The sequence below is a fragment of the Cavia porcellus genome, unplaced genomic scaffold, assembly GCF_034190915.1.
Source record: "Cavia porcellus strain 051 isolate PalLab524CR breed Dunkin Hartley unplaced genomic scaffold, mCavPor4.1 scaffold_6, whole genome shotgun sequence".
NCBI classification, from domain to species: domain Eukaryota; kingdom Metazoa; phylum Chordata; class Mammalia; order Rodentia; family Caviidae; genus Cavia; species Cavia porcellus.
In genome coordinates this window covers 50,176,620-50,195,665 of record NW_026947489.1, presented here as the reverse complement: position 1 = coordinate 50,195,665, position 19,046 = coordinate 50,176,620, and the positions used below count along the sequence as shown (strand labels likewise).

Genomic DNA, 19,046 nt, shown 5'->3' with positions numbered 1-19,046 from the left:
TCCTAAGTTTGCTTCCTGTGTCTCTGTGGTCTTTTCAGCTCCCACCCACCGCGCCATCTTTTTGTAAACCTTCCTGTTTTTGCTGTAGACTCAGGCTTAAGTAAGCCCTTGTAGGAGTGCCTGCACTGTACCAGGAAATACACAACTTTCAACCATTTTTAAGTTTAAACCTCCTTCTTTTGTAGATGAGAAAAATAAGGAGCAGCATTTGTGAAGGGTTCCTGAGAGCATAAAGCAGAGCTGCGATGTGAACCGAGATCCATTTGATTTCAAAGCTCTGTGGTGTTCTCTGTGCCTCATGCTGGTTTTGCAGGAAGACTTAGATCTGGTGTGACATTGGGGGCAAATGGAGCACAAAGGCCACCTTTGATTAGTTCAGTAGTTAATTCTACATGTCTAGGGCTTGAATTTTTTCTACCAAGGATGAAAAGGGTGGGGATGATCCTGTCTTAGCAACTGCCTTTTCTCAGAACTCCATTTTTCTGCTTTGAACACCCTGAAGACCTAAATCTCTTGAGCCCTGATTTGTTTTGATCTCCTTTCCAGCATAGCAGCAGGTGACATACCAGCTCTACTTTCTGATTTCAGACGGGCTAGTATCCCTTTTCATCATCCTGCTTGTCTGATGGTCATGGAGACAGCTCCTGGAGAGAGGAGACATCAAAAATTTGTCTCATGTTTACAGTTAAATAATGAGTCATTCAATGTGCTTGAGCAACAGGACATCAGCAAGATTGCAATATGATAAAAAGTGCAGGAATGATTCACCACATACTTAAACCAGCCTCGGTTCCTCCCCATCTCAGGGGAATGTGATCCCTCTGCTCTGCCAGCAGATCTTCAAGAGGGCGGAGCAGGTTGAATTTGTGGTCTAGCCTCCAGAAGAGGAGACTAGCTGGAGCTAAGGCTGTCTGAAACTATGCTGTTCCCTCTCTGCTTTCTTCTGGGCACTTCCTTAGGTGAGTGTTCCAGCTCTAGCAAGCCTGCCTTCAGAATCCTCCCCTTATACCCTCCCTCTGACCCAGAACCTTAGCTGCTATGTAGCTTCTCTTGCCTCTATTTCTCCAACTGCCTTTAGTGGGGGCTTTTGTCCCAGGGGCCAGTGTGCTGAGTCTGGGTTATTTCTGTCTCCTGGGAAAGATTCTGATTTTTCATTCTCCTTCAGACATTTTGTGAACTTGGCTTTCCCAAATTTGCTCTCCATGACTGATTCCATGTGCTTGAACCATAATAGGGCTTGAACCACATTCTGTTAGGGTGGGAGGCAAGCTGGGTGTGGATTTTTCCTCTCTCAGTAGCACTTTACCCTTTTCGCAGGTGCCAGAGCTCAGATAATTCATCAGTGGCCAGCCACCAAAGTGCAGCCTGTGGGCAGCCCCCTCTCTCTGGAATGCACTGTGGAGGGGACATCAAGTCCCACTCTATACTGGTACCGGCAGGTGGCAAGAGGGCCCCTCCAGCTGCTCTTCTACTCCATCAGTTTGGGTGATGTAACCTCTGAGGGGTCCCAGAACTTCTTAGCCTCCAGACCTCAGGACGGCCAGTTCATCCTGAACTCTAAGAAACTGCTCCTCAGTGACTCTGGCTTGTACCTCTGTGCCTGGAGTCTCACAATGAACCAGAAAAGGCAGACATCTGTGCAAAAACCCCACCTTCCCTGAGTCCTAACCACTCTTCCTAGGGGCACTCCCTCAGGAACTGGGTAGACGATGGTTGTGATTGGGCTTCTAGCTGCCAGCCAAGGTGAAAACCAAAGTCACTGAAAGTCAAGTCACAATTTTCCAAAGAACTTTAGTAAGTGCTTCATAAAAATAATTTATGTATATAGAACCTGCAAATTGCCTACATGTACTCAAATTTCCTAAGTGTGGATAACTGGTCCTAGGATACCATATGCAATTTCTTGAAGTTTGTTATTATTGCCTAATATCCTGTTATTGTCCCAGATTCCTGCTTATCTACACTACATGTGCATATGTACAGATGTGGCTGAGAAAAGAAAAACTATACCTACAGCCAGATGTGACATAAGTTGTACTAGTGAATAAGTAGGAGGATGCCAATCTAGGTTATTTGAATGGTTCATTTCATCACCAGGAGACTCTCCTGTCATTGGTATTTCCTGTCATTGGTATTTCTAGAACTTTTGTGAAGAGTCAGACCTGAAGCTTTGAGCTAAGGAAAGACACTTAGGGATTTTGACTGCTCTTTGCATTTGAGAAATTTTAGGAAAAAAATCCAGTTCTACCATCTCCATTTCTTGTAGCAAAAGAGCAGACACAAGGTGCTCAAAGAACTGTGACTGAGGATGAAGAAGTCCGTATGTGTAGTAGAAAAGGCCTGGGGAAGACGAACGAGTTGGATGGAAATCAAGGAGAGCAAAAGGCTGATGTGGATGGCTGAGAATGGATGCTGTAGTTACCATGACAACTCAGCTTCTTTAGGTTCCCAGCCCTGCCAAGTCCTTATTCTTAAAGAGGTTTTCTTTTCTAATGTCCCTTCCCTCCACAAGAGGGCACAAGAAGTTTGTGGGCTAATTCTGATGCCTTTATTTTCAGTGTCAATTCCTCTACAGAGAAACATCTGAAACACAGAACCACCAATAGTATAGCTGATAATAGCCAAGGATTTCTCCTGCATTTGAAGAATCAAGATGAATTAAGCTGTTCTTACATGCTAGCCAGTGAGCTACCTTAAGGCTTACAAAGAAGCAAGTATACCCAAGCCAGTGCTGGTCAAAGCACTTGTGCTTTGGAGTCTAAATTTGTAGTTGCTACAACTTTGGGATGCTTTGGTTCAATCTCTCTAGATTTCATTTCGTTCCTATTTTTCTTAGTGAGTTTCTGCAATACTTGTTTTAGTGGATTGTTACACATATTAAATGAAATCATGTTTATAAAGTCCTATTACTATGTCTAATTTTCAACAGAACTATTTTCTTTTCCTTGGTCTGCAAGCTGTTTTGATTGTAACTTGTGCCAAGGAAGATTTAGTTTTACACATTTAAATTAAACAGCACAGTATCTAACTTTTAAAATGCTGTTTTGAAATACCAAGTATGCTTGGGTGGCAAACCCATGGGATTTGTACCCTAGTTTGTGAATCTCTGGTGTTAATCACTGGTCTTTTTGGTTGGAACTTTATGAATCCATAACAGAGAAATGTACCAGGCAATCATTACCAGTCAAGAAGAGTAAAAAAGTGGCTTAAAACAGATTTTCCTATCCTGTGAAATATTCAGAATGTTCTAGAAAACATCACAGGGGATAGAAAATGTCATTCTAAGCAGGAGAGTGGAGATTTCAATGAGTGTTGTAAGTTTTGAAAAAAAAATCAGTGAGTAAATGAGGTCTAGTCATGGCACATGGTGATTTGGAAGTAGATCAATAGGTAGGGTGAAAATTTAAAGCCATCCAAAGTCAGGAAACATGGTAATACGCTCCATTTAATCTGCCCCTATGCATGCATTAGGATCCTCTTCCCATTTCTGAACCTGTTGCATTAGGACTTAATCCTATCATCGTAATTGCAGAGGAAAAAGTAACCCAGCTCAATATGGCAGCTTCTGATCACAAGTCCCACCTCTTGTTAAAAATTCATTAGTCTCACTTTCTCCATTGGTCAGATGAAGCTGCTGCTTTTCTAGCAGTAATTCCAGGACCATGATCCTGACTCTCAGTCTGTAGGTGTGCCAGGTTTACTGTTCCCAATCCCAATCCCTAGACTCATGTACATGGTAGGTCCACAGTATGTTTCCAGGAGCCAGGGAAACACCCTTCAGATCACTAGCCATGGACCCCACGGAGCCTCCACACAGCTTGGTGGAAATGAAGAAGGTCCAGAGTTGGGAAGCTGCTGACACTAATATGCTTTAGTCCACTTTCCGTTATGGTCCAGGATCACATGCTCTGAGTTGAGATTGAGCAAAGCAGGCTTGGCCTGCTCATGATTTCCCATGCCCATTGTTGGGAGTTTCTGACTCTAGTTTTTACGTTCTCTCTTGCATTGTGTTCTTCCTCCTCACTACATGAGATTTTAAAAACATTACAACAGTCCTTAGCCATTAGAGAGTGAAACTAAGAAAAACCTTTTGGAACACAGTCAACAGCTTAAACACCCAGGGATGGTGCATTTTGCAGTCTGCTGGTTATTTGTGGTTCCCTTTCCTGTGACTCACAGGCACCTCTCATTACATGAGCAGCAGGAAATGGGGGATACATGAGCAGGGGGGCAGGACAGAGTTGGGGGATAGGTGAGGAGAGGGAGGCCTGAGTGATGTGGGACCAGTGGAACCCCAACTGGGTCAGAGCAGTTAGCCCAGCTGTCTTTCATTCTCCATTCTCTCCTCAGGGCTCCAGTGACCTCTTGGGGGGGTGACCTTGCACAGGTGTGAGAGACTGAAAAATGGGGTGGGGGGGTCTCAAGCTGCATATGTAGCTGAGAGGCCTGACTTTCTCTACACCCCCCCTCCCTGCCCCTCTGCTTTAACAGTGCTGGCAGAGGCCAAGACAGAAAGGGCAGGGTAGGAAAGGCGGAGGGCAGGATGTGGCCAGTGCGGTTCCTGGTGCTCAGAATGTGGGACGGGGGAGGGATTTTCGCATGCACCCCACTTGTGGGACCTGCCAAATGTCAAACCACATCCTGTTGTGACACCCTGAGGTGGAATCGAGGCAGGTGGCTGTTGTTACTGGGGGCTGATGTTACTCAGAGATAAACAGCCTTGCTAACAGCTCCGGCCAGAAACATCCTATCCTTTCCCCAGTTGTCTGCAGCACTCTGAGAGACCTCAACCAGCTTCTCTTCACTTCCTGACCTTTGATGAGAAGCCCCTTTCCTTTCTGACACTCTTATTTTCCTTCATTCATGGCCCTAGACTCCTTTCCCAGAGAAGTGCAGAAAACAGTTGTCAGAATGCTTCTTGTTAACTGCGGGGTTCTGGGCTCAGCACTGCCCCTTTACACTACCACATGTTCTCCTGGCTGTGTCACAGATGACAATGATTTGGATCCAGGAAAACTCAGATTCTCTGAGTTGCCAGCTTTGCTTGTGCTTTGAGACTTGGAGACTCAAACCACCAAATCCAGAGTACAGTTTGAAGGTCCTTTCAGGTCACCTGACAACATCCTCACTCACTGAGGACGATACAGTTTGAGTTATCAGGAGATAAAGCTGGGGACAGAGGAGAACCAGCAGCTAGTTCTGTGTTTTACAGTGTGCGAACTTCCAACACAGCTTAGGGAATGTGGAATACACATCAAACTGTGATCTTGCTATGAGTTTCATGACTCACTTGTATGAGAATACACAAGGCAAAGTCATCATTTGTGAGATGGGGTGAGGATAGAGGGTTAAATGTAATAAACTACAGAATTAGTAGCCTTCAAAGCTAGACAGATTGGAGAGCTGAGCTGAAGAAATAAAATGTTAAAAAAATACTCTCTGCTTCTTCCCCCCACTTCAAAGACAAAATCAACTGTATGCACACAGGAAGGCAGTTGATGCAGAACTCATCCAGAGTTTCGGCCAAGAGGGAGCGTTATGAGTCAATGGGGGGATGTGATACAAAACAGTTGAAAATTGGCCTGAATGAAATCAAGACAGCAGATACTGAGAATAAGATGCTAAAGCTCCCTCTTTATACTGTGTAGGTCAGAAGCCATGAGGTGTAGAGCCGTTTGTGAACACTATCCTTTTAGAAAAAATAGAAGAATGAAGGCCAATTTAAATATTTGCAGAAGAGTGTGATTGGGTTGTGGGGAATAGCAATTACTCAAAATTGGACCATCAGAATAAAATTGAGAAAATCAGAAGTAGTTAGCTGAAAAATATTATAGTCCTAATAATTATAATAATAGCTAACTTTTATAAATATTATGTTGAAAGTGCTACATGTTATATGGTCTAAATAATAGGATGTGGTTGAGCCCATTTTATAGAAATGAAGGATGAGTCTTGTCTGGTCATTTGCTTTTGGTCACATAGCTGGAAAGTGGTAGAGTTTTTTTTTAAAAAAAACTTAAATCTGGGTCTGTTTGCCTTGAAAGTCAATATTATTTGCAACCTAGCTCTTACAAGTTCTAACTTTTCTATCTCTCACAGATTTCTGAACTCTTGACTGAAGCTGAGCACCCAAGATGTCTTATGGAGGGTTTTGCAGGAGTAACTATGACTGATGAGGGAGGAGGTTTATGGATATGTCTGACGTTATGGTACCTAGGGTCAAATTCCCCATAGAGCCACCCAGTGATTAGCTGTTCTACTCAGAGGGATGGAGAGTTTTCTGTCTGGAGCACAGTTAGGGAGGGTGTTCAGATTCAAGATTCTTTTTATGTTTTATTACCTCTCAGAGTATCTGTGACTGCAAGATCCAGTGAAGATCCAGCACCACTGTAGAGTAAAGTTGCAGAAAGCAAAATTGTAACTGCTGAGACAACCTCAACGTGGGTACTATTTCAAAACACTAATTTATATGAGCAAGGATTCTAATAAAGATGTGGTAGGGGGCTAGACCTCTAGGAAACTCTGTACATATCCTCCCATCAAGACCATCCCTCACACTCACAGATGACAGCTGCCATCAATTGCAGAATAAATGGATGAAATTTCTCTGGAAATAGTCACAGTGTGGTTCTACTTTCAGATCCTTTTTTGCTAACCTACAGAAGCCATTTAATCATTATTGGGATCTTACCTCACCCAGGACCCTTCTCAGGGACCCAGGTGCAAGGAAGGTAAAGACTATAGATAGGAATAAAAGAGAAACACACATATTTGGAACTTCAAAGAGAAGTGTGGTGAGTAGAACACAGCTTTTCTGCTGGAGATGTTTGAGGGAAGGTAAAATGTCATCATGGTAAATCTTAAGGAGCAGCAGAAAGATTAGAGGCATCAAGGAGCCCAGGAACTTAAGATCCACAAACACATAGAGCAAAAATCAAAAACCTTCCAGATAGGAGGTGAGAATATCTAATTGGGCTAAGAAATGTTCTGTGTTTGGGCCCCAACTGAAGTAAATAAAATATCAGGTCATGGGAACTCAAAGCCCATAAATGACTGTTCTGGAAATTACAGTTTACAAGAAACAGCAGAATTAACTGCAATTAAAATTATTGGCCAGGTTTATATATTCAACAATATGAGTTTTCTTATATGCTGCAAGTTAATTCCCATAGACATGGTAACAGTGATCTGGTGATTGAAGTTCAAGAGGCCAGTTTGGGAGGAGAATATAGATTTAGCAACCATATTTTATTGGTAAAGTCAAGAATTGTCCCATGAGGATTGTCCACCCACTGGGTACCCATCAGCATCTCCCAGTTCTCTAAATGAATGTGCACCTAGGTATGCAGGTATCAAGAGAGGACTTATTCTTCCCCTCCACATTCATCCCTAACTAGAGTGACCTCATGCAACTTCTACTACATAGGACATTTGGGGTTGTGTATCATATAGTGAAGAATGAATTTAAAAAAGGGAAGCAGCTCGGGGAAGGAAATGGAAAGATGAACACTAGGTAGGATCCTTTGCCCTCACCTCACCTTCTGTAGGTCTAAATCCCTTTTCCTTTCTTCCCTCCCACCTCAGTCCCCAATCACTTTATTAAGATAAAAACAAAGCCTCTGTCTCCTTAAAGTCTCAACAGCCCCAGGAACAAACCGCTCCCTAACTTCTCTAGCCTTAGCAATGCCCAGTGCAACAGGAAGATCTCCATGGAATTTCTTGCTGCAAGGAAAGTTCTTCCCCCAGACAAGTGACAGTGACTGCTACCTCTTCTTTGTCCAAGAAGTTTCCATCATTACCTGACAATTCAGATGTTCCTTTCCCCCTCCTAGTTGCCAAATAAATCCATCAAGTTCACAAATTGGTTTCTCTCCTGGGTTGCTACCTAAGGGGAACTGAGCTGTGCCCTCTGGGATGGTGAGAACATGTGGATCCTGGGTATTCTTCTAGAGACAGAATTTCTTGTAGATCTCTTCAGTCCTTAAGCATGCATTGCCACTGCACTGTTGTCCTCTGTGAGGTTTCTGCTGTCTTTGTCCTATATTCTTCCCACATATTTATCTGGTGACATGGGTCCCAGATCAGCCTCCATGTTAGGACAAGTGGAGAGACCCAGGTCAGAGAAGAAGCTTTCTAGCCTCTCCACTGCATGAATAACTGTACCCAGGGGCTCCCTCAGAGCTTTTTTCCTAGAGGTCCAGAATCTTGGCTTTGCTATGACAGTCTAATACTCATTCCAGCAAGCCGTCTTGTTAGCAGCGTTTTCACTTTCAATAGTGTAACAATTTGTACAATAAAGTATATGATTGTTCTGTTCCTGACCTATCTTTGCTCAATGTGTCTTAAAGAAGAACAGAGAGGGCACCTGGGGTTCACCTGGATTCTAGAGGAAGAGACAGAGATAGAAGAGAACAAATTCTCAGGGCCTAGGAATTGAATGGGAGTTGTGGTGTTTAAAAGATACAAGGAAGTGATTTTTAAGACTTGCTGTGAAGAAACTCCCTTGGTTACATAGGATAGTGGGTGTGGATCAGATGGAGTTGTTTATAATTCTCCATTTCTGTGAAGCCCCTTGCAAGGGAGGGTGATGTTTATCTCCCTGAGGAGAATCCTCCATTCTTTGTGGTTGCCCTGATACAAACTCTAGGTTTCTAACCAAGAACTCCTCCCACATTCTCCCACCTGCTAATGCCTTGACTTCTTGTATCTGCAAGATGGCAGACACCAAACCTGTAGACCTCATCCTCTTCCATGATGGGTTACCTTCTCCCTACCTCCACCCTTATTTGGCCCTACAGCCATTATAAGATCTGCTCATTGAAATCTCTGTCCTCCAACATCACGGTCCTGGTCTGATTTTGGCATTCCCACACAGCAGCTCATTCTCTCCCAATAATCTGCCTGTCCCTTCATCCACTTATCACTCCATTCTGCCCTCAGGAACAGTAACCAGAACATGCCTGCAACCTCTTCAGGTCTAAAGTAGGAGGCAACACTTGGTAAGTGCTTCTGTAGGGCACAAAGCTTATCTCCTTTGTTATTATGCATTTTAACCATTATGAAAAAGAAAACAAGCAAGAAGACAAACAAGTCAGCCTATAAAAGCTGTACTAAATTGGGACATCTAGAGAGTTATGACTTATGGGAGGAATCAGAATGCAATGAGCTCTCCAAGCCAACTCTGCCATGAGATTTGTCTTTTCCAGGTCCATGCAAGCTGCCTCTGTGGAATAGCTCATTTCCAGTTCCTGAGCACTAAACATCACAGTGTCCACTGAGAATTTATCCCCAGCAAGAACCTCAGAACGTGACCTTATTTATAAGCAGGTCTTTGCAGATACAGTCCATTCAGATTTCTCATGAAATGGGTCTGGACATTGGATAAGACATAAATCCAACCATTTGTATTTCTTCCCACATTTTTGGTTAATTTTAATATAAAGGCAATTTCATAAAATTTATCCCATAATTTGTATAGGGTAAATCTTAACACATTCAGTGCACAGTACAACATTACAATCTGGACAATAGTGTCTAGTTTGTTTCTGAATTCATTTTGTGTTGTCTTTCTTTGGCCTCTTACTGTTGTGCTGGCCTTTCCTTTTTCATTTGGATGGTATAATTTCAATAAAGCACTGAACACAATGAACACAAAGGTGATTCTTGTTTTGATGAGAAAGAAAATGGAAATTTAAATGCAGAGTCAGAGGGGGAAATCCTGTGTGAAGACCGAGGCAGAGGCTAGAGTGATGCTGACATAGCCAAAGAAGCCAGGAGCCCTCAGAATAGGAAGAAGCAAGAAGAATCATTCCTGGAAGTGTAAGAGAGCATGACCTTGCTGATATCTCAGATTTAAATTTTTAGCCTCTAGAATAGCAAAGGAGTCAGTTTCTATTGTGTACTTTGTTTCAGTAGCCTTAAGAAATTAACACATCAAGGAATTAAGGAATTAATGCATTCTCAATGTATTTCTGTGTGTCCTGTCCACCTACTTGGGAATAGCTACTTCTAGGGTCACTGTGATACCATCAACCAAATCCTAGCAGAGCATCATCCTGGTCACTACTTAGAAAAGCTTCCAGAATCTCCATCTTTGGAAAAAAACATATCACGGTTTCATTGCTTACCATCACCTGATGTATGAACTATAGTTTTCAGCCTTGTAGAGATAGTGCTATGCTTCGGGTTGGGATCAGCACATGGTCAGTGTGTCGATTAAATGAGATGATACATGTGAGGGAATCTACCCCACCATCCAGAGGGGACAACAGGCTCTCAGAAAGAGGTTCTTTCATGTTTCCTATTTCCAGCTCTTCTCTGATTTCAGATTCTGCTTCTCACCCTTAGTACTCTGTGTCAACTAAGATAATCGCTGCACTTCTCATCATGCTATGCTTTCTTGTCTCTAATCACAATTCCTCCCCTTCCTGAGTGCAGTGTTCTACCACAATGACTCAAATCCCATTGAAAGCATACACCACCGGGGGCTGGGGATTTAGCTTAGCCGCATAAGTGCCTGCCTTGCAAGCAGGCAGTTGTGAGTTTGATCCTTGGTACCGATTGATAAAAATGAAAAAGACCAAAAAAAAAAAAAAAAAAAGCGTACACCACTAAGGTAATTGTCTCCACCTGATCGGGTACACCTAGCACTCTACACTTGGGTGGCCTAGTCTCTATTCATTAAGGAAGGGGATCTACTGGAGGGGCTGTTCCACATGTGTCACCCTGTCCCCACTGAGCCCCACTTTTCTTTTCACTTCTGCCCCAGACATGGCCTTGTGTGTCCTGTTCCTGGAAGATCACTCATCCCCAGGATTCATCTACCAGTTTTCTGAATTCCATGCTTTTTCTAAGACCCCTAACCTAAACATGCAAAGTAGCACAAATCTTAAATCCAAATCTTGAAATAAAATATGGAGATGTGAAAAAAAGACACAGATAAAATATAAAGGTGTAACAGATGACACTTAAGTAAGGAATTGAGAAGTGATGAGGCATTGTCACCTATAGATCTATCAAGGCTCTGTCCTTGTGCTAGGCATGCTATGCTTTGCTGTAAACCTTTCTCTTTCTATCCTTGTCTTCTTGATTTTCTAGAGCCCAAAAACTAACACCACAATGGGGTCTAAATGTCTGGCAGGGGCCATGGCATTCGGGAACCTCCATCAGGATGATCAGGAAGAAGCAGTACAGATCACAGAAGAAATGGGTTAGGTACTCCTTGTATCTGAGGAGACAGTGGCTTCCTCAGGACAGAATGGTGTCAGCCAAGTACAAGACGCCAAATACATCACTGAGATGCAAAAATGCCATGTTTATTGACTCAGTCTGTTTCTGATTCAGGGCTAGGGCTCAGTCTTCAGGGGAGCAGTCAGGAAGAGTAGACATCCATGCAGAGAAAGGTGAAAGGAGAAGATGTTGTTCCTGAAGCAAGTAGGGACAGGAGAAGTCAGGATGAAGATGAAGAGAGACTCGGGATGCACTGTTAGAGCTGGTGTCAGGACTTCTTTTGCTTGACCTGAAGAAGAGAGGACATTATCAATGTCTCAGGGACTACAGGGCAATAGAAATAGGGCAGGAGCAGATGCTGGGACCTGATTTTGAGGAGGGCTTGTTGGTTCTCACTATCATTTGGGAGCCTTCCATAATGATCCCTGCATTGTCACCGTTTGCGGTCCATGATCTCATTGAGATAGCAAGTTACAGGGCCAAGGTCCCCTTACATCCCATCTACAGTGTTCCACATCCTCCCTCCAACACTTGCCCATCTCTCCCTCCTCACCATGGTTATCAGCACGAGAGCACTGACAATCACTGCATACAGGGTGGCCTTCCCCAGCAGGATCTCATAGAGCAGAGTGGCAGACAGGACCCCTTGTTGATAGGACACTGTTGGAAGGAAGATAGAGTGGTAGGTACCTGTGAGTAAGTAGCTCTAGGCTCTACCACTGTCCATGAATTTTCTGTATTCTAGTTACAGAGACAAGACCAAGGGAGACAGAAAGCAATGGAGAGGGTTACTTACCAGAAGTGAGGCCACAATCTAAAAGAAAAGAGGCAGAGAAAAATAGGTAAGAAAATGTCATTTCTGGAGGACATTGAGCTTGAATCACTGATATCAAAGTCAGGACCATACACACAAATACATGCACATCAGGCGGTTCTGTATGCCACCTGTGATGGCCCTGGTAGTGTCTCACTCATGCTGATGTAGTCTAGGGACATTTTCATTGTCTACCTCAACTCATCCAGGGTCAGAGAGTGGAATGGGAGACACAGCACACAGGAGCTAAGCTGCATGGCCAGTAGTACAGGACCCTTAGAATAGTAGAGAGGGCTCAGAATGTGTGAAAGAAAGAACTGAGCATACTACCTATTACTATGGTGTGTGCTCTGCTTTAATCACACGATGGTCTTCAGCATCCCTTCTCACATACTCTGCCTTTCTTTAGGTCTATTCTTGATTTTTACCTGGCTCTCTCACCTTCTTCTGAATAGCTAATCTGCCTCAGTCTCCTCACTGGCCTCTCCAGCTCCACTCACCTGCTCTGCCCCAAACTCCAGCACTGATGTTCTGCGTGACTGGTTTGGTTCCATGCTTCTGGTCCCATGGGTCATCATCTGTGAGCCCGTGGAACTGGACTTGGCATCGGAAGTGGTTGCGGGGATTGTGCCAGAAGGCAGCTGAGACCCTCAGGCGGCTGCTGAGGCAGTAGCTGGAGTTTGGGTTGCCAGGAGACTCTTCATAGGGGTGTGGGTCCGTGCTCACTCCACTGCGGGTCTCCTTCCCATTCACCCACCAGCTCAGCTCCACGTGGTCAGGGTAGAAGCCCGTGGCCAGGCACACGAGTGTGGCCTTCTTTTTCTGGTTAATCTCTGCTTCTGATGGCTCAAACACAGCCACGTTGGGTGGCTTCACCCTGTCCAGATTTTCTGCAGAGTAAAGAGGGGTTGGAAACAGCATTGCTCTCAGAGCTCGCTGGAAGGAGCCACTGTCCATTCCTCTCTGATATTCTTTCTTGCCTTTGTGTGTACTGGCTATCATCTCTCCATCCTCCTAAGTTAGTATTATAAATGGTACTGCCTACAGTTCTGAGCAGTGTCTTCACTGATGTTTGGTTTCTCTTCAATTAATGAAAACTTACCTATCCCTGCTTCAGCACCTTTTGAAGTAGTTATTTAAATGGAGCCATGGATAGAAATCTCAAAAATAGGTTCCAAATTCTAAGGCTGACTTTGCCTAGTATTTGACTTTTTTTTTTTTTTTTTTTTTAGTTCCAAACAGGCTTTTTATGTCTCTTCATCACGTTTTTTTTTCTACTTGTGGAATAAGATTCACAGTCACTTAATTTTTAAAATCTGGTCTGTAGCAGGTTTAAAGAATTGAATGACTTGCCTGTTTAGAATGACCCATCCTACACTGTGCTATTTGAACCTGAAGGCAAAGGACAGGGGAATAAAGGAGAATTTGGGAAGAAAGAAACATTTGCAGGCAGCTTTCTTCAGATGCCAATATACAGGTGGCCTATTTTTGTGCACTGCTGTGAGGACAGCTTGCAGGTTTATAGGGCATTCACGAGGACGTGGGATTTTCTGACATTTGGCCATGCCTGAAGCCATCTCATCTACCACTTGAGTTTCTGCTTTGTTCTTTGCTTTTCCCTGTTCTTTGCTTTTCCTTCTCAGAGGAGTTCTGTTAAAATGAAATCTCTTTATGGATAAAAACCTATTTCTAGCCTCCCAGGCTACGGAGAAAATTTGTTCTGGATCTGCTTTCTATTTCCGTGGAAATGACCCGCTTCTGGGACCCACGTCCGAGGTGCATAGTCCCCACTTACTGCACAGAATCATGTTCTGAGGAAGGTCTGGTGCCTGCTCTCATCTTCTGTTCCTTGGCCATTTTGAAACTCTAAACGATTTTGAACAGGGGTCTCATGTTCACTTTGATCTGGACCTGCACTTTTTGCAGCTGGTCCTGTCTCCATATCGTCAGCCTCCCATACAGCAACTCCTACCTTGAGCATTAGCTGTGCTGCTTAAACAGTAATATCCCCACTTCTACCTGCAGTGCTTGGCTCCCTCAACCTTCTTGCCCTCAGTGTGTCTCAAACACCCAAGATTTTCTCCAACCTCCATGCTTTCTTACTGTGGGGGAAACGTTTCTGACTCCCTCCCTCAGCAAACAGCGCCTGCTGTAAAAACTGAAGATGTGCCTTGAGCCCGTGTACTGTTCCCTAGGGTATTCATTGATGCCATGAGCATGAAACACTAGCAAACCCCAAAGCACTGACTGTACAACTCCATGAAGAGGCTCCAGTCAGCCATACTCCTGTGGGCTTGCCTGCCTGGCCTTGAATCTTTGTTCGTAGTGAGCTCATGTTTGTCTGTGTCCTACTTATAAATTGCATTAGTCCCTGTCAAAATTGCAAAGCTTCTCTTTCCTCTTCCCAACCTACCTCTGACATATACGTTGCCTTCCATTCTAGTTCCAGTTTCTAAATTCCATAGAAACTGTGGCTCAGATATTAACTTGGTAAAGCACACCAGATCATCAAAGAGCCATGTATTGGACCCCAGCCCCATCTGGTGCTAAAGTTTCATCTTTCTGCACCCCAGATTCTGGATCACTGGCATTTCCTCTGACCACACCTTATACACTAAAGTATAAAGCTGAGCCCTAAGGGATCTTGCCAGGGGATCCAACTACACATCATGTTTATTGTTGTGGTTATCAAAAGACTAGTTAGTATACTCCGATCGGTCCTTGTTTCCCTTCTCTGATTTCAGGAATTGCATTGCTAAGTGACATTTAAAGTCCCTTCTGGCCCTAAGAGCTAATACTCTTCTGGAGAATTATCCTCACTTTCCAGGCAAAACATCTGCAAAAAATGTGCTTGCAATAAATAAATTCCCTGAACAGTGTGAGTGCTTAATCTAGAACACTTGGTGCAGAGGTTGGAGATTTCAGACCACCTAGGACACAGACAGGGGATTCTCCCAGGAAACAAATGCATCCCAGGAGCTGGCTGAGGTTACCCTGCCCTCTGGCCAGCACTTGTGATGACCAAGGGCAGTCTTGCTGCTGAGCCCCTACCACTGCTTCAGGAGTCCATGCTCCTGAGAAAAAGAGGTGGAGGATTAAATCTAATTTTAAATCACACAGCTGAACAGTAAGTCAACAAAGTCAGACTTATTCTGCCTCTTCTTTAGGACTTACCAGTTACCTATCTTGTTTCACTCACATCCGTAGGTCATTCCTAGCTGTTCCCACACATCCAGATTTCCCTCTCTCAGTAACACATAGCTCTCTCCAACCCCGCGCCAGGCAAACTCTTTTCCCAGCCAAGTTTGCCATCTGACCCCCCACCCCATTCAGTTGGCTGCCTGAGTTCTAATACTGTCAACCCTCTCCTCCACCGCTCACCTAATCCCTAACTTTCTTCCACCACCACCACCGCTCCCGCCCCAGGCTTCCCAGACTCCAGCACCCTTGCCCTTCCTTACGGAAGCAAAGAGGCTAGACGGTAAGGAGAGCTGCGCCTGCAGTGATCGCGCACCCCTGCTCCAACCTACCCTCCCCAGACCCCTTCATGGACCGAGGGCCTGAACCTGAAAAGGTGGGCGACACGCGTGTCTTACCTAGAACCGTGAGCCTGGTGCCGGGACCGAAATGCTGCTCATAGGTACACTGAGGTGCAGCCCCGCTAGCAAACCCCTGCAGCTGCCCCAGCGACTCCCAGCCGCAGATCCCAGCACCGGGCTCCAGCCCTGGACAGCCCGGCTGCCTTCCCTGCCGCCCCTGCCGCCCCCCCTCCCTAGCGCACGGCCCTGCGGACACTCACCCAGCACGGTCAGCCGGCTGCCAGCCCCGAAAATCTGGGTAGCACCTGAAGAGCACAGCCCAGAGGCCCCCCACAAAAACCGGACCCTCGCTGCCAGCGTCCGCCACGGCCACCGCCCTGTGCTCACCTAGCACCGTGACCTGTGTGCCTGTCCCGAAGTACTGTGTCTCTTGGTTCACGGCCCCCCAGCGCAGCACAAAAACCCTCCCCTGTCCCTGGCTTACCTATAACCGACAGTCGGGTACCCGCACCGAAGTACTGAGTGTTTTGGCTCACAGCACCCAGACTCAGCACAAAAACAGGCCAAACCTTTGCGCCCCTACTCTGTCTACTCCCAACTCCTCTGAGCAGCGCTGCTTACCCAGAACGGTCAGCCGGGTTCCTGGGCCGAAATACTGTGTGTCTGTGCTCACAGCATCCTCGGCCAGGACAAAAACCGGCGCTGCCCCGCCTTACTGTCCCGGACCCAGTAGTCTCCTTGGATCCTGAATGCTCCATAGCTCTCCTGGCACTTGGACCAGGGGTCCCTCGGCTCAGGTGCTGAGCAGAGACCCTCAGCACAGCACCATCTGCACTTTGAGCAGCTGCTCACCTGCCTGGGTTCTACTCAACCAGCACCCTCCAGCTTTCCTCCTTACCCAGCACAGTTAGCTTGGAGCCATTCCCAAAAGACAGCTGGCCGGTGTTCACACAGCACTAGGGATCCTGGTACAAACCCCAACTCCCCCACAAAGGGCCCTGGGTGGCCCATAGGCCATTCTTTCCCTAAGGCCAGGCAGGGGGTCCAAACTGAGCAGCCCACCCACCTTCCCACTGGGGGTATTCTTACCTAACACGGTGAGCCGAGTCCCTGGCCCGAAGAACTGCTCTGCATAGTAGCACAGCAGGAAGGGGCTGCCTAGAATTCCTCTTCCTTCCCTACTTCCCCCAGCTCAGGAAGGGTGCACCCTCCTTCTGCTTCCTGGGTTAATCTCTTCTAACTTCCAGAATTAGGAGGTTTTAGCAATCTGGGCATTATATGAAGTTGCCGGGGATATACAGAGGAGAATCAACTTGCCCTAGGGATAATGCAGTGAATTTGAAATCCAAAGAGGCATAGTGGTGATGGGTAGCCAGCAGTGGGGAATTCTTGCAGATTAGACTCTATTTCTTATTACTTACACCACACGACCTATAACCTCTCTGACCTCAACCTCTTCATTGGAAAGACGGCATATCTTTCCCACAAACTTTTTTTTCCTTTGATGAGTTACTCATATGTGATGCATGCACAAGTGCTTTGTCAAGGGCAAGTTTACTGAAAAGTGCTGACTGGAGATCCCACACTGCAGCCTGGGCCATTGCATTCCTGGGAAACAGTCTGGGGCAAAGATGCACATGAGTTCACTGAGAAGAAGGAGACAGGGCAGGAACCAGCCCCACAGACCTTTTACCATATGGTGGCTGCATTCCTCTGGCTGGGATGGAGAACTATGTGGGGCAGGGCTTTTTGTAAAAGCACCTCCTTTACTTGAATCATTGTGGCCCCCCCAGTTCTCACAATGTTATACTATGATACAAAAACATTTCCTTTCTAATGGCTCCCCTCCCCCAGACACTGGGCAGGGGCAGGAAGTGCAGGTGGCAGAGATTAGTCTGACTGAGTGGAGCCCAGGAAACACAAATGCAGGGTAGATTTGAAGTGGGGAGGAGCTTGGGGAAAAGTAGTGGTGCTGGTGGGGGGATGGGAACCCCTCCCCTTGGAATAGGCACTACCCTGAGAGGACCATCTATGTCACTGGGTCTCCCTTTGGGGGCTCACCGAACTCACCTGCTCAGACTAGCATTTATAGTGATGCCGATGGGAGGAGCAAGGGGGCAGAAAGGCAGCTTTAAAAGGGGACAGAGCAGGTAGGACAAATCTAGGGCACAAGGACCAACAGCTCGGAGAGTACCATCAATTCCCACAGCTTTCCACTTCCCTATTCAATTACACCAGAAGTGCTTAGTGAAGACCCACTGCAAGTCAGGCTACAAGCTGTTCTCTGAGTAACAAGCACCAGCACTCAGCCTTCTTGGCCTTAGTTTTGATGATTTCCACCACTCAATCTTGCAACCAGATGAAGAACTATACATCAAATGACCTGGTCATGTTGCTTGGGCTTTCATTCATGCCTGATACTGGCACAATGACATTCTACAGTTATAACTGAGACCAATTTTTTTGAAGGGTGTGCCATCTTCTCAGACATTTCCCTGATTATCCCAGTGAGAAATGGAGGGCTCTTCCCTGATTTCATTTTAGTAGATAGATCACATGGCTATTTCAAAGCATTAAAATATTTCAAAGTATTTCAGTCCTTTTCATTCATGACATAGTCTCTTTATGAATAAGATGCTTGGGGACTGTGATTTGTATCTTTCTTTGCTTGGAGGTCGATAGTATCATTTTGCAGTAATATGTGCTTAATTACTGTGTGTGTGTGTGTGTGTGTCTGCAATAGAAGATGTGTCCAGGGCTATTTCAGGAAGACCTGATGATGCTGACTGCTCCTGAGTTGGGCCACTTAGCCAAATATACTTGTCTGATGCCTACCCTGAGCCAAGACCTCATGCAGTGCTATAGGGACACCTTCATAATTATAGCCTTGCTATGAAGGGACTTATAGTCACCTGGTGGTTCAGGACAAGTGAAAAGGTGGTTTCCATCAAATGGGACACGTGCCATGGAGATGTGCACAAGGCACCATTGATGGCAAAATACAGAGAATTTAATTTTATTTTTGAATTTGATACCATTTTAGGAGAGTAAGAAGTGAAGGCAATAAAGGGTCAGAAAAGGCTTTTTGGAAGATCAGGCATTGAAGGCAAATAGAAGATAGCAAGCAAGAAGAATGCTGTGTTATTCTAGACAAAGCAGATAAACATAACAGGTGGCAAAGTGGCTTGCAAGCATAAGTTCCAGGGATCAGGAATGAGAGGAACAGGGTGAACATGGAATAAAGAGGTAGGGTTTATCATCAGGTCTCTGTGCCTGGGGTTATATCATGGTGACAATGATTCAGCAGAAATCTTCTGAAGAATTTCTAGTAGAAATGTTGCTGATTCTTGGTTTAAAAAACTTAGTTTTCTATCCTTCCATGCACTTCTAAATCACTAGAAAGAAATTTATCAACAGATTTGTACCTTAAACTGCAAGACACATCTTCTATTGCAAATAAGTTT

General features: G+C 45.2%; 1 gene segment (V, D, J or C); it reads right to left on the bottom strand.

Moving 5' to 3' along the window:
• Positions 1-11,294: 11,294 nt before the first annotated feature.
• On the bottom strand, positions 11,295-18,549 carry LOC100730014 (T-cell receptor beta-1 chain C region-like). The segment is given in 6 exon segments: positions 11,295-11,518; positions 11,783-11,889; positions 12,026-12,043; positions 12,544-12,933; positions 16,204-16,293; positions 18,495-18,549. Coding segments are annotated over 6 exon segments (681 nt in total).
• Positions 18,550-19,046: the final 497 nt, after the last annotated feature.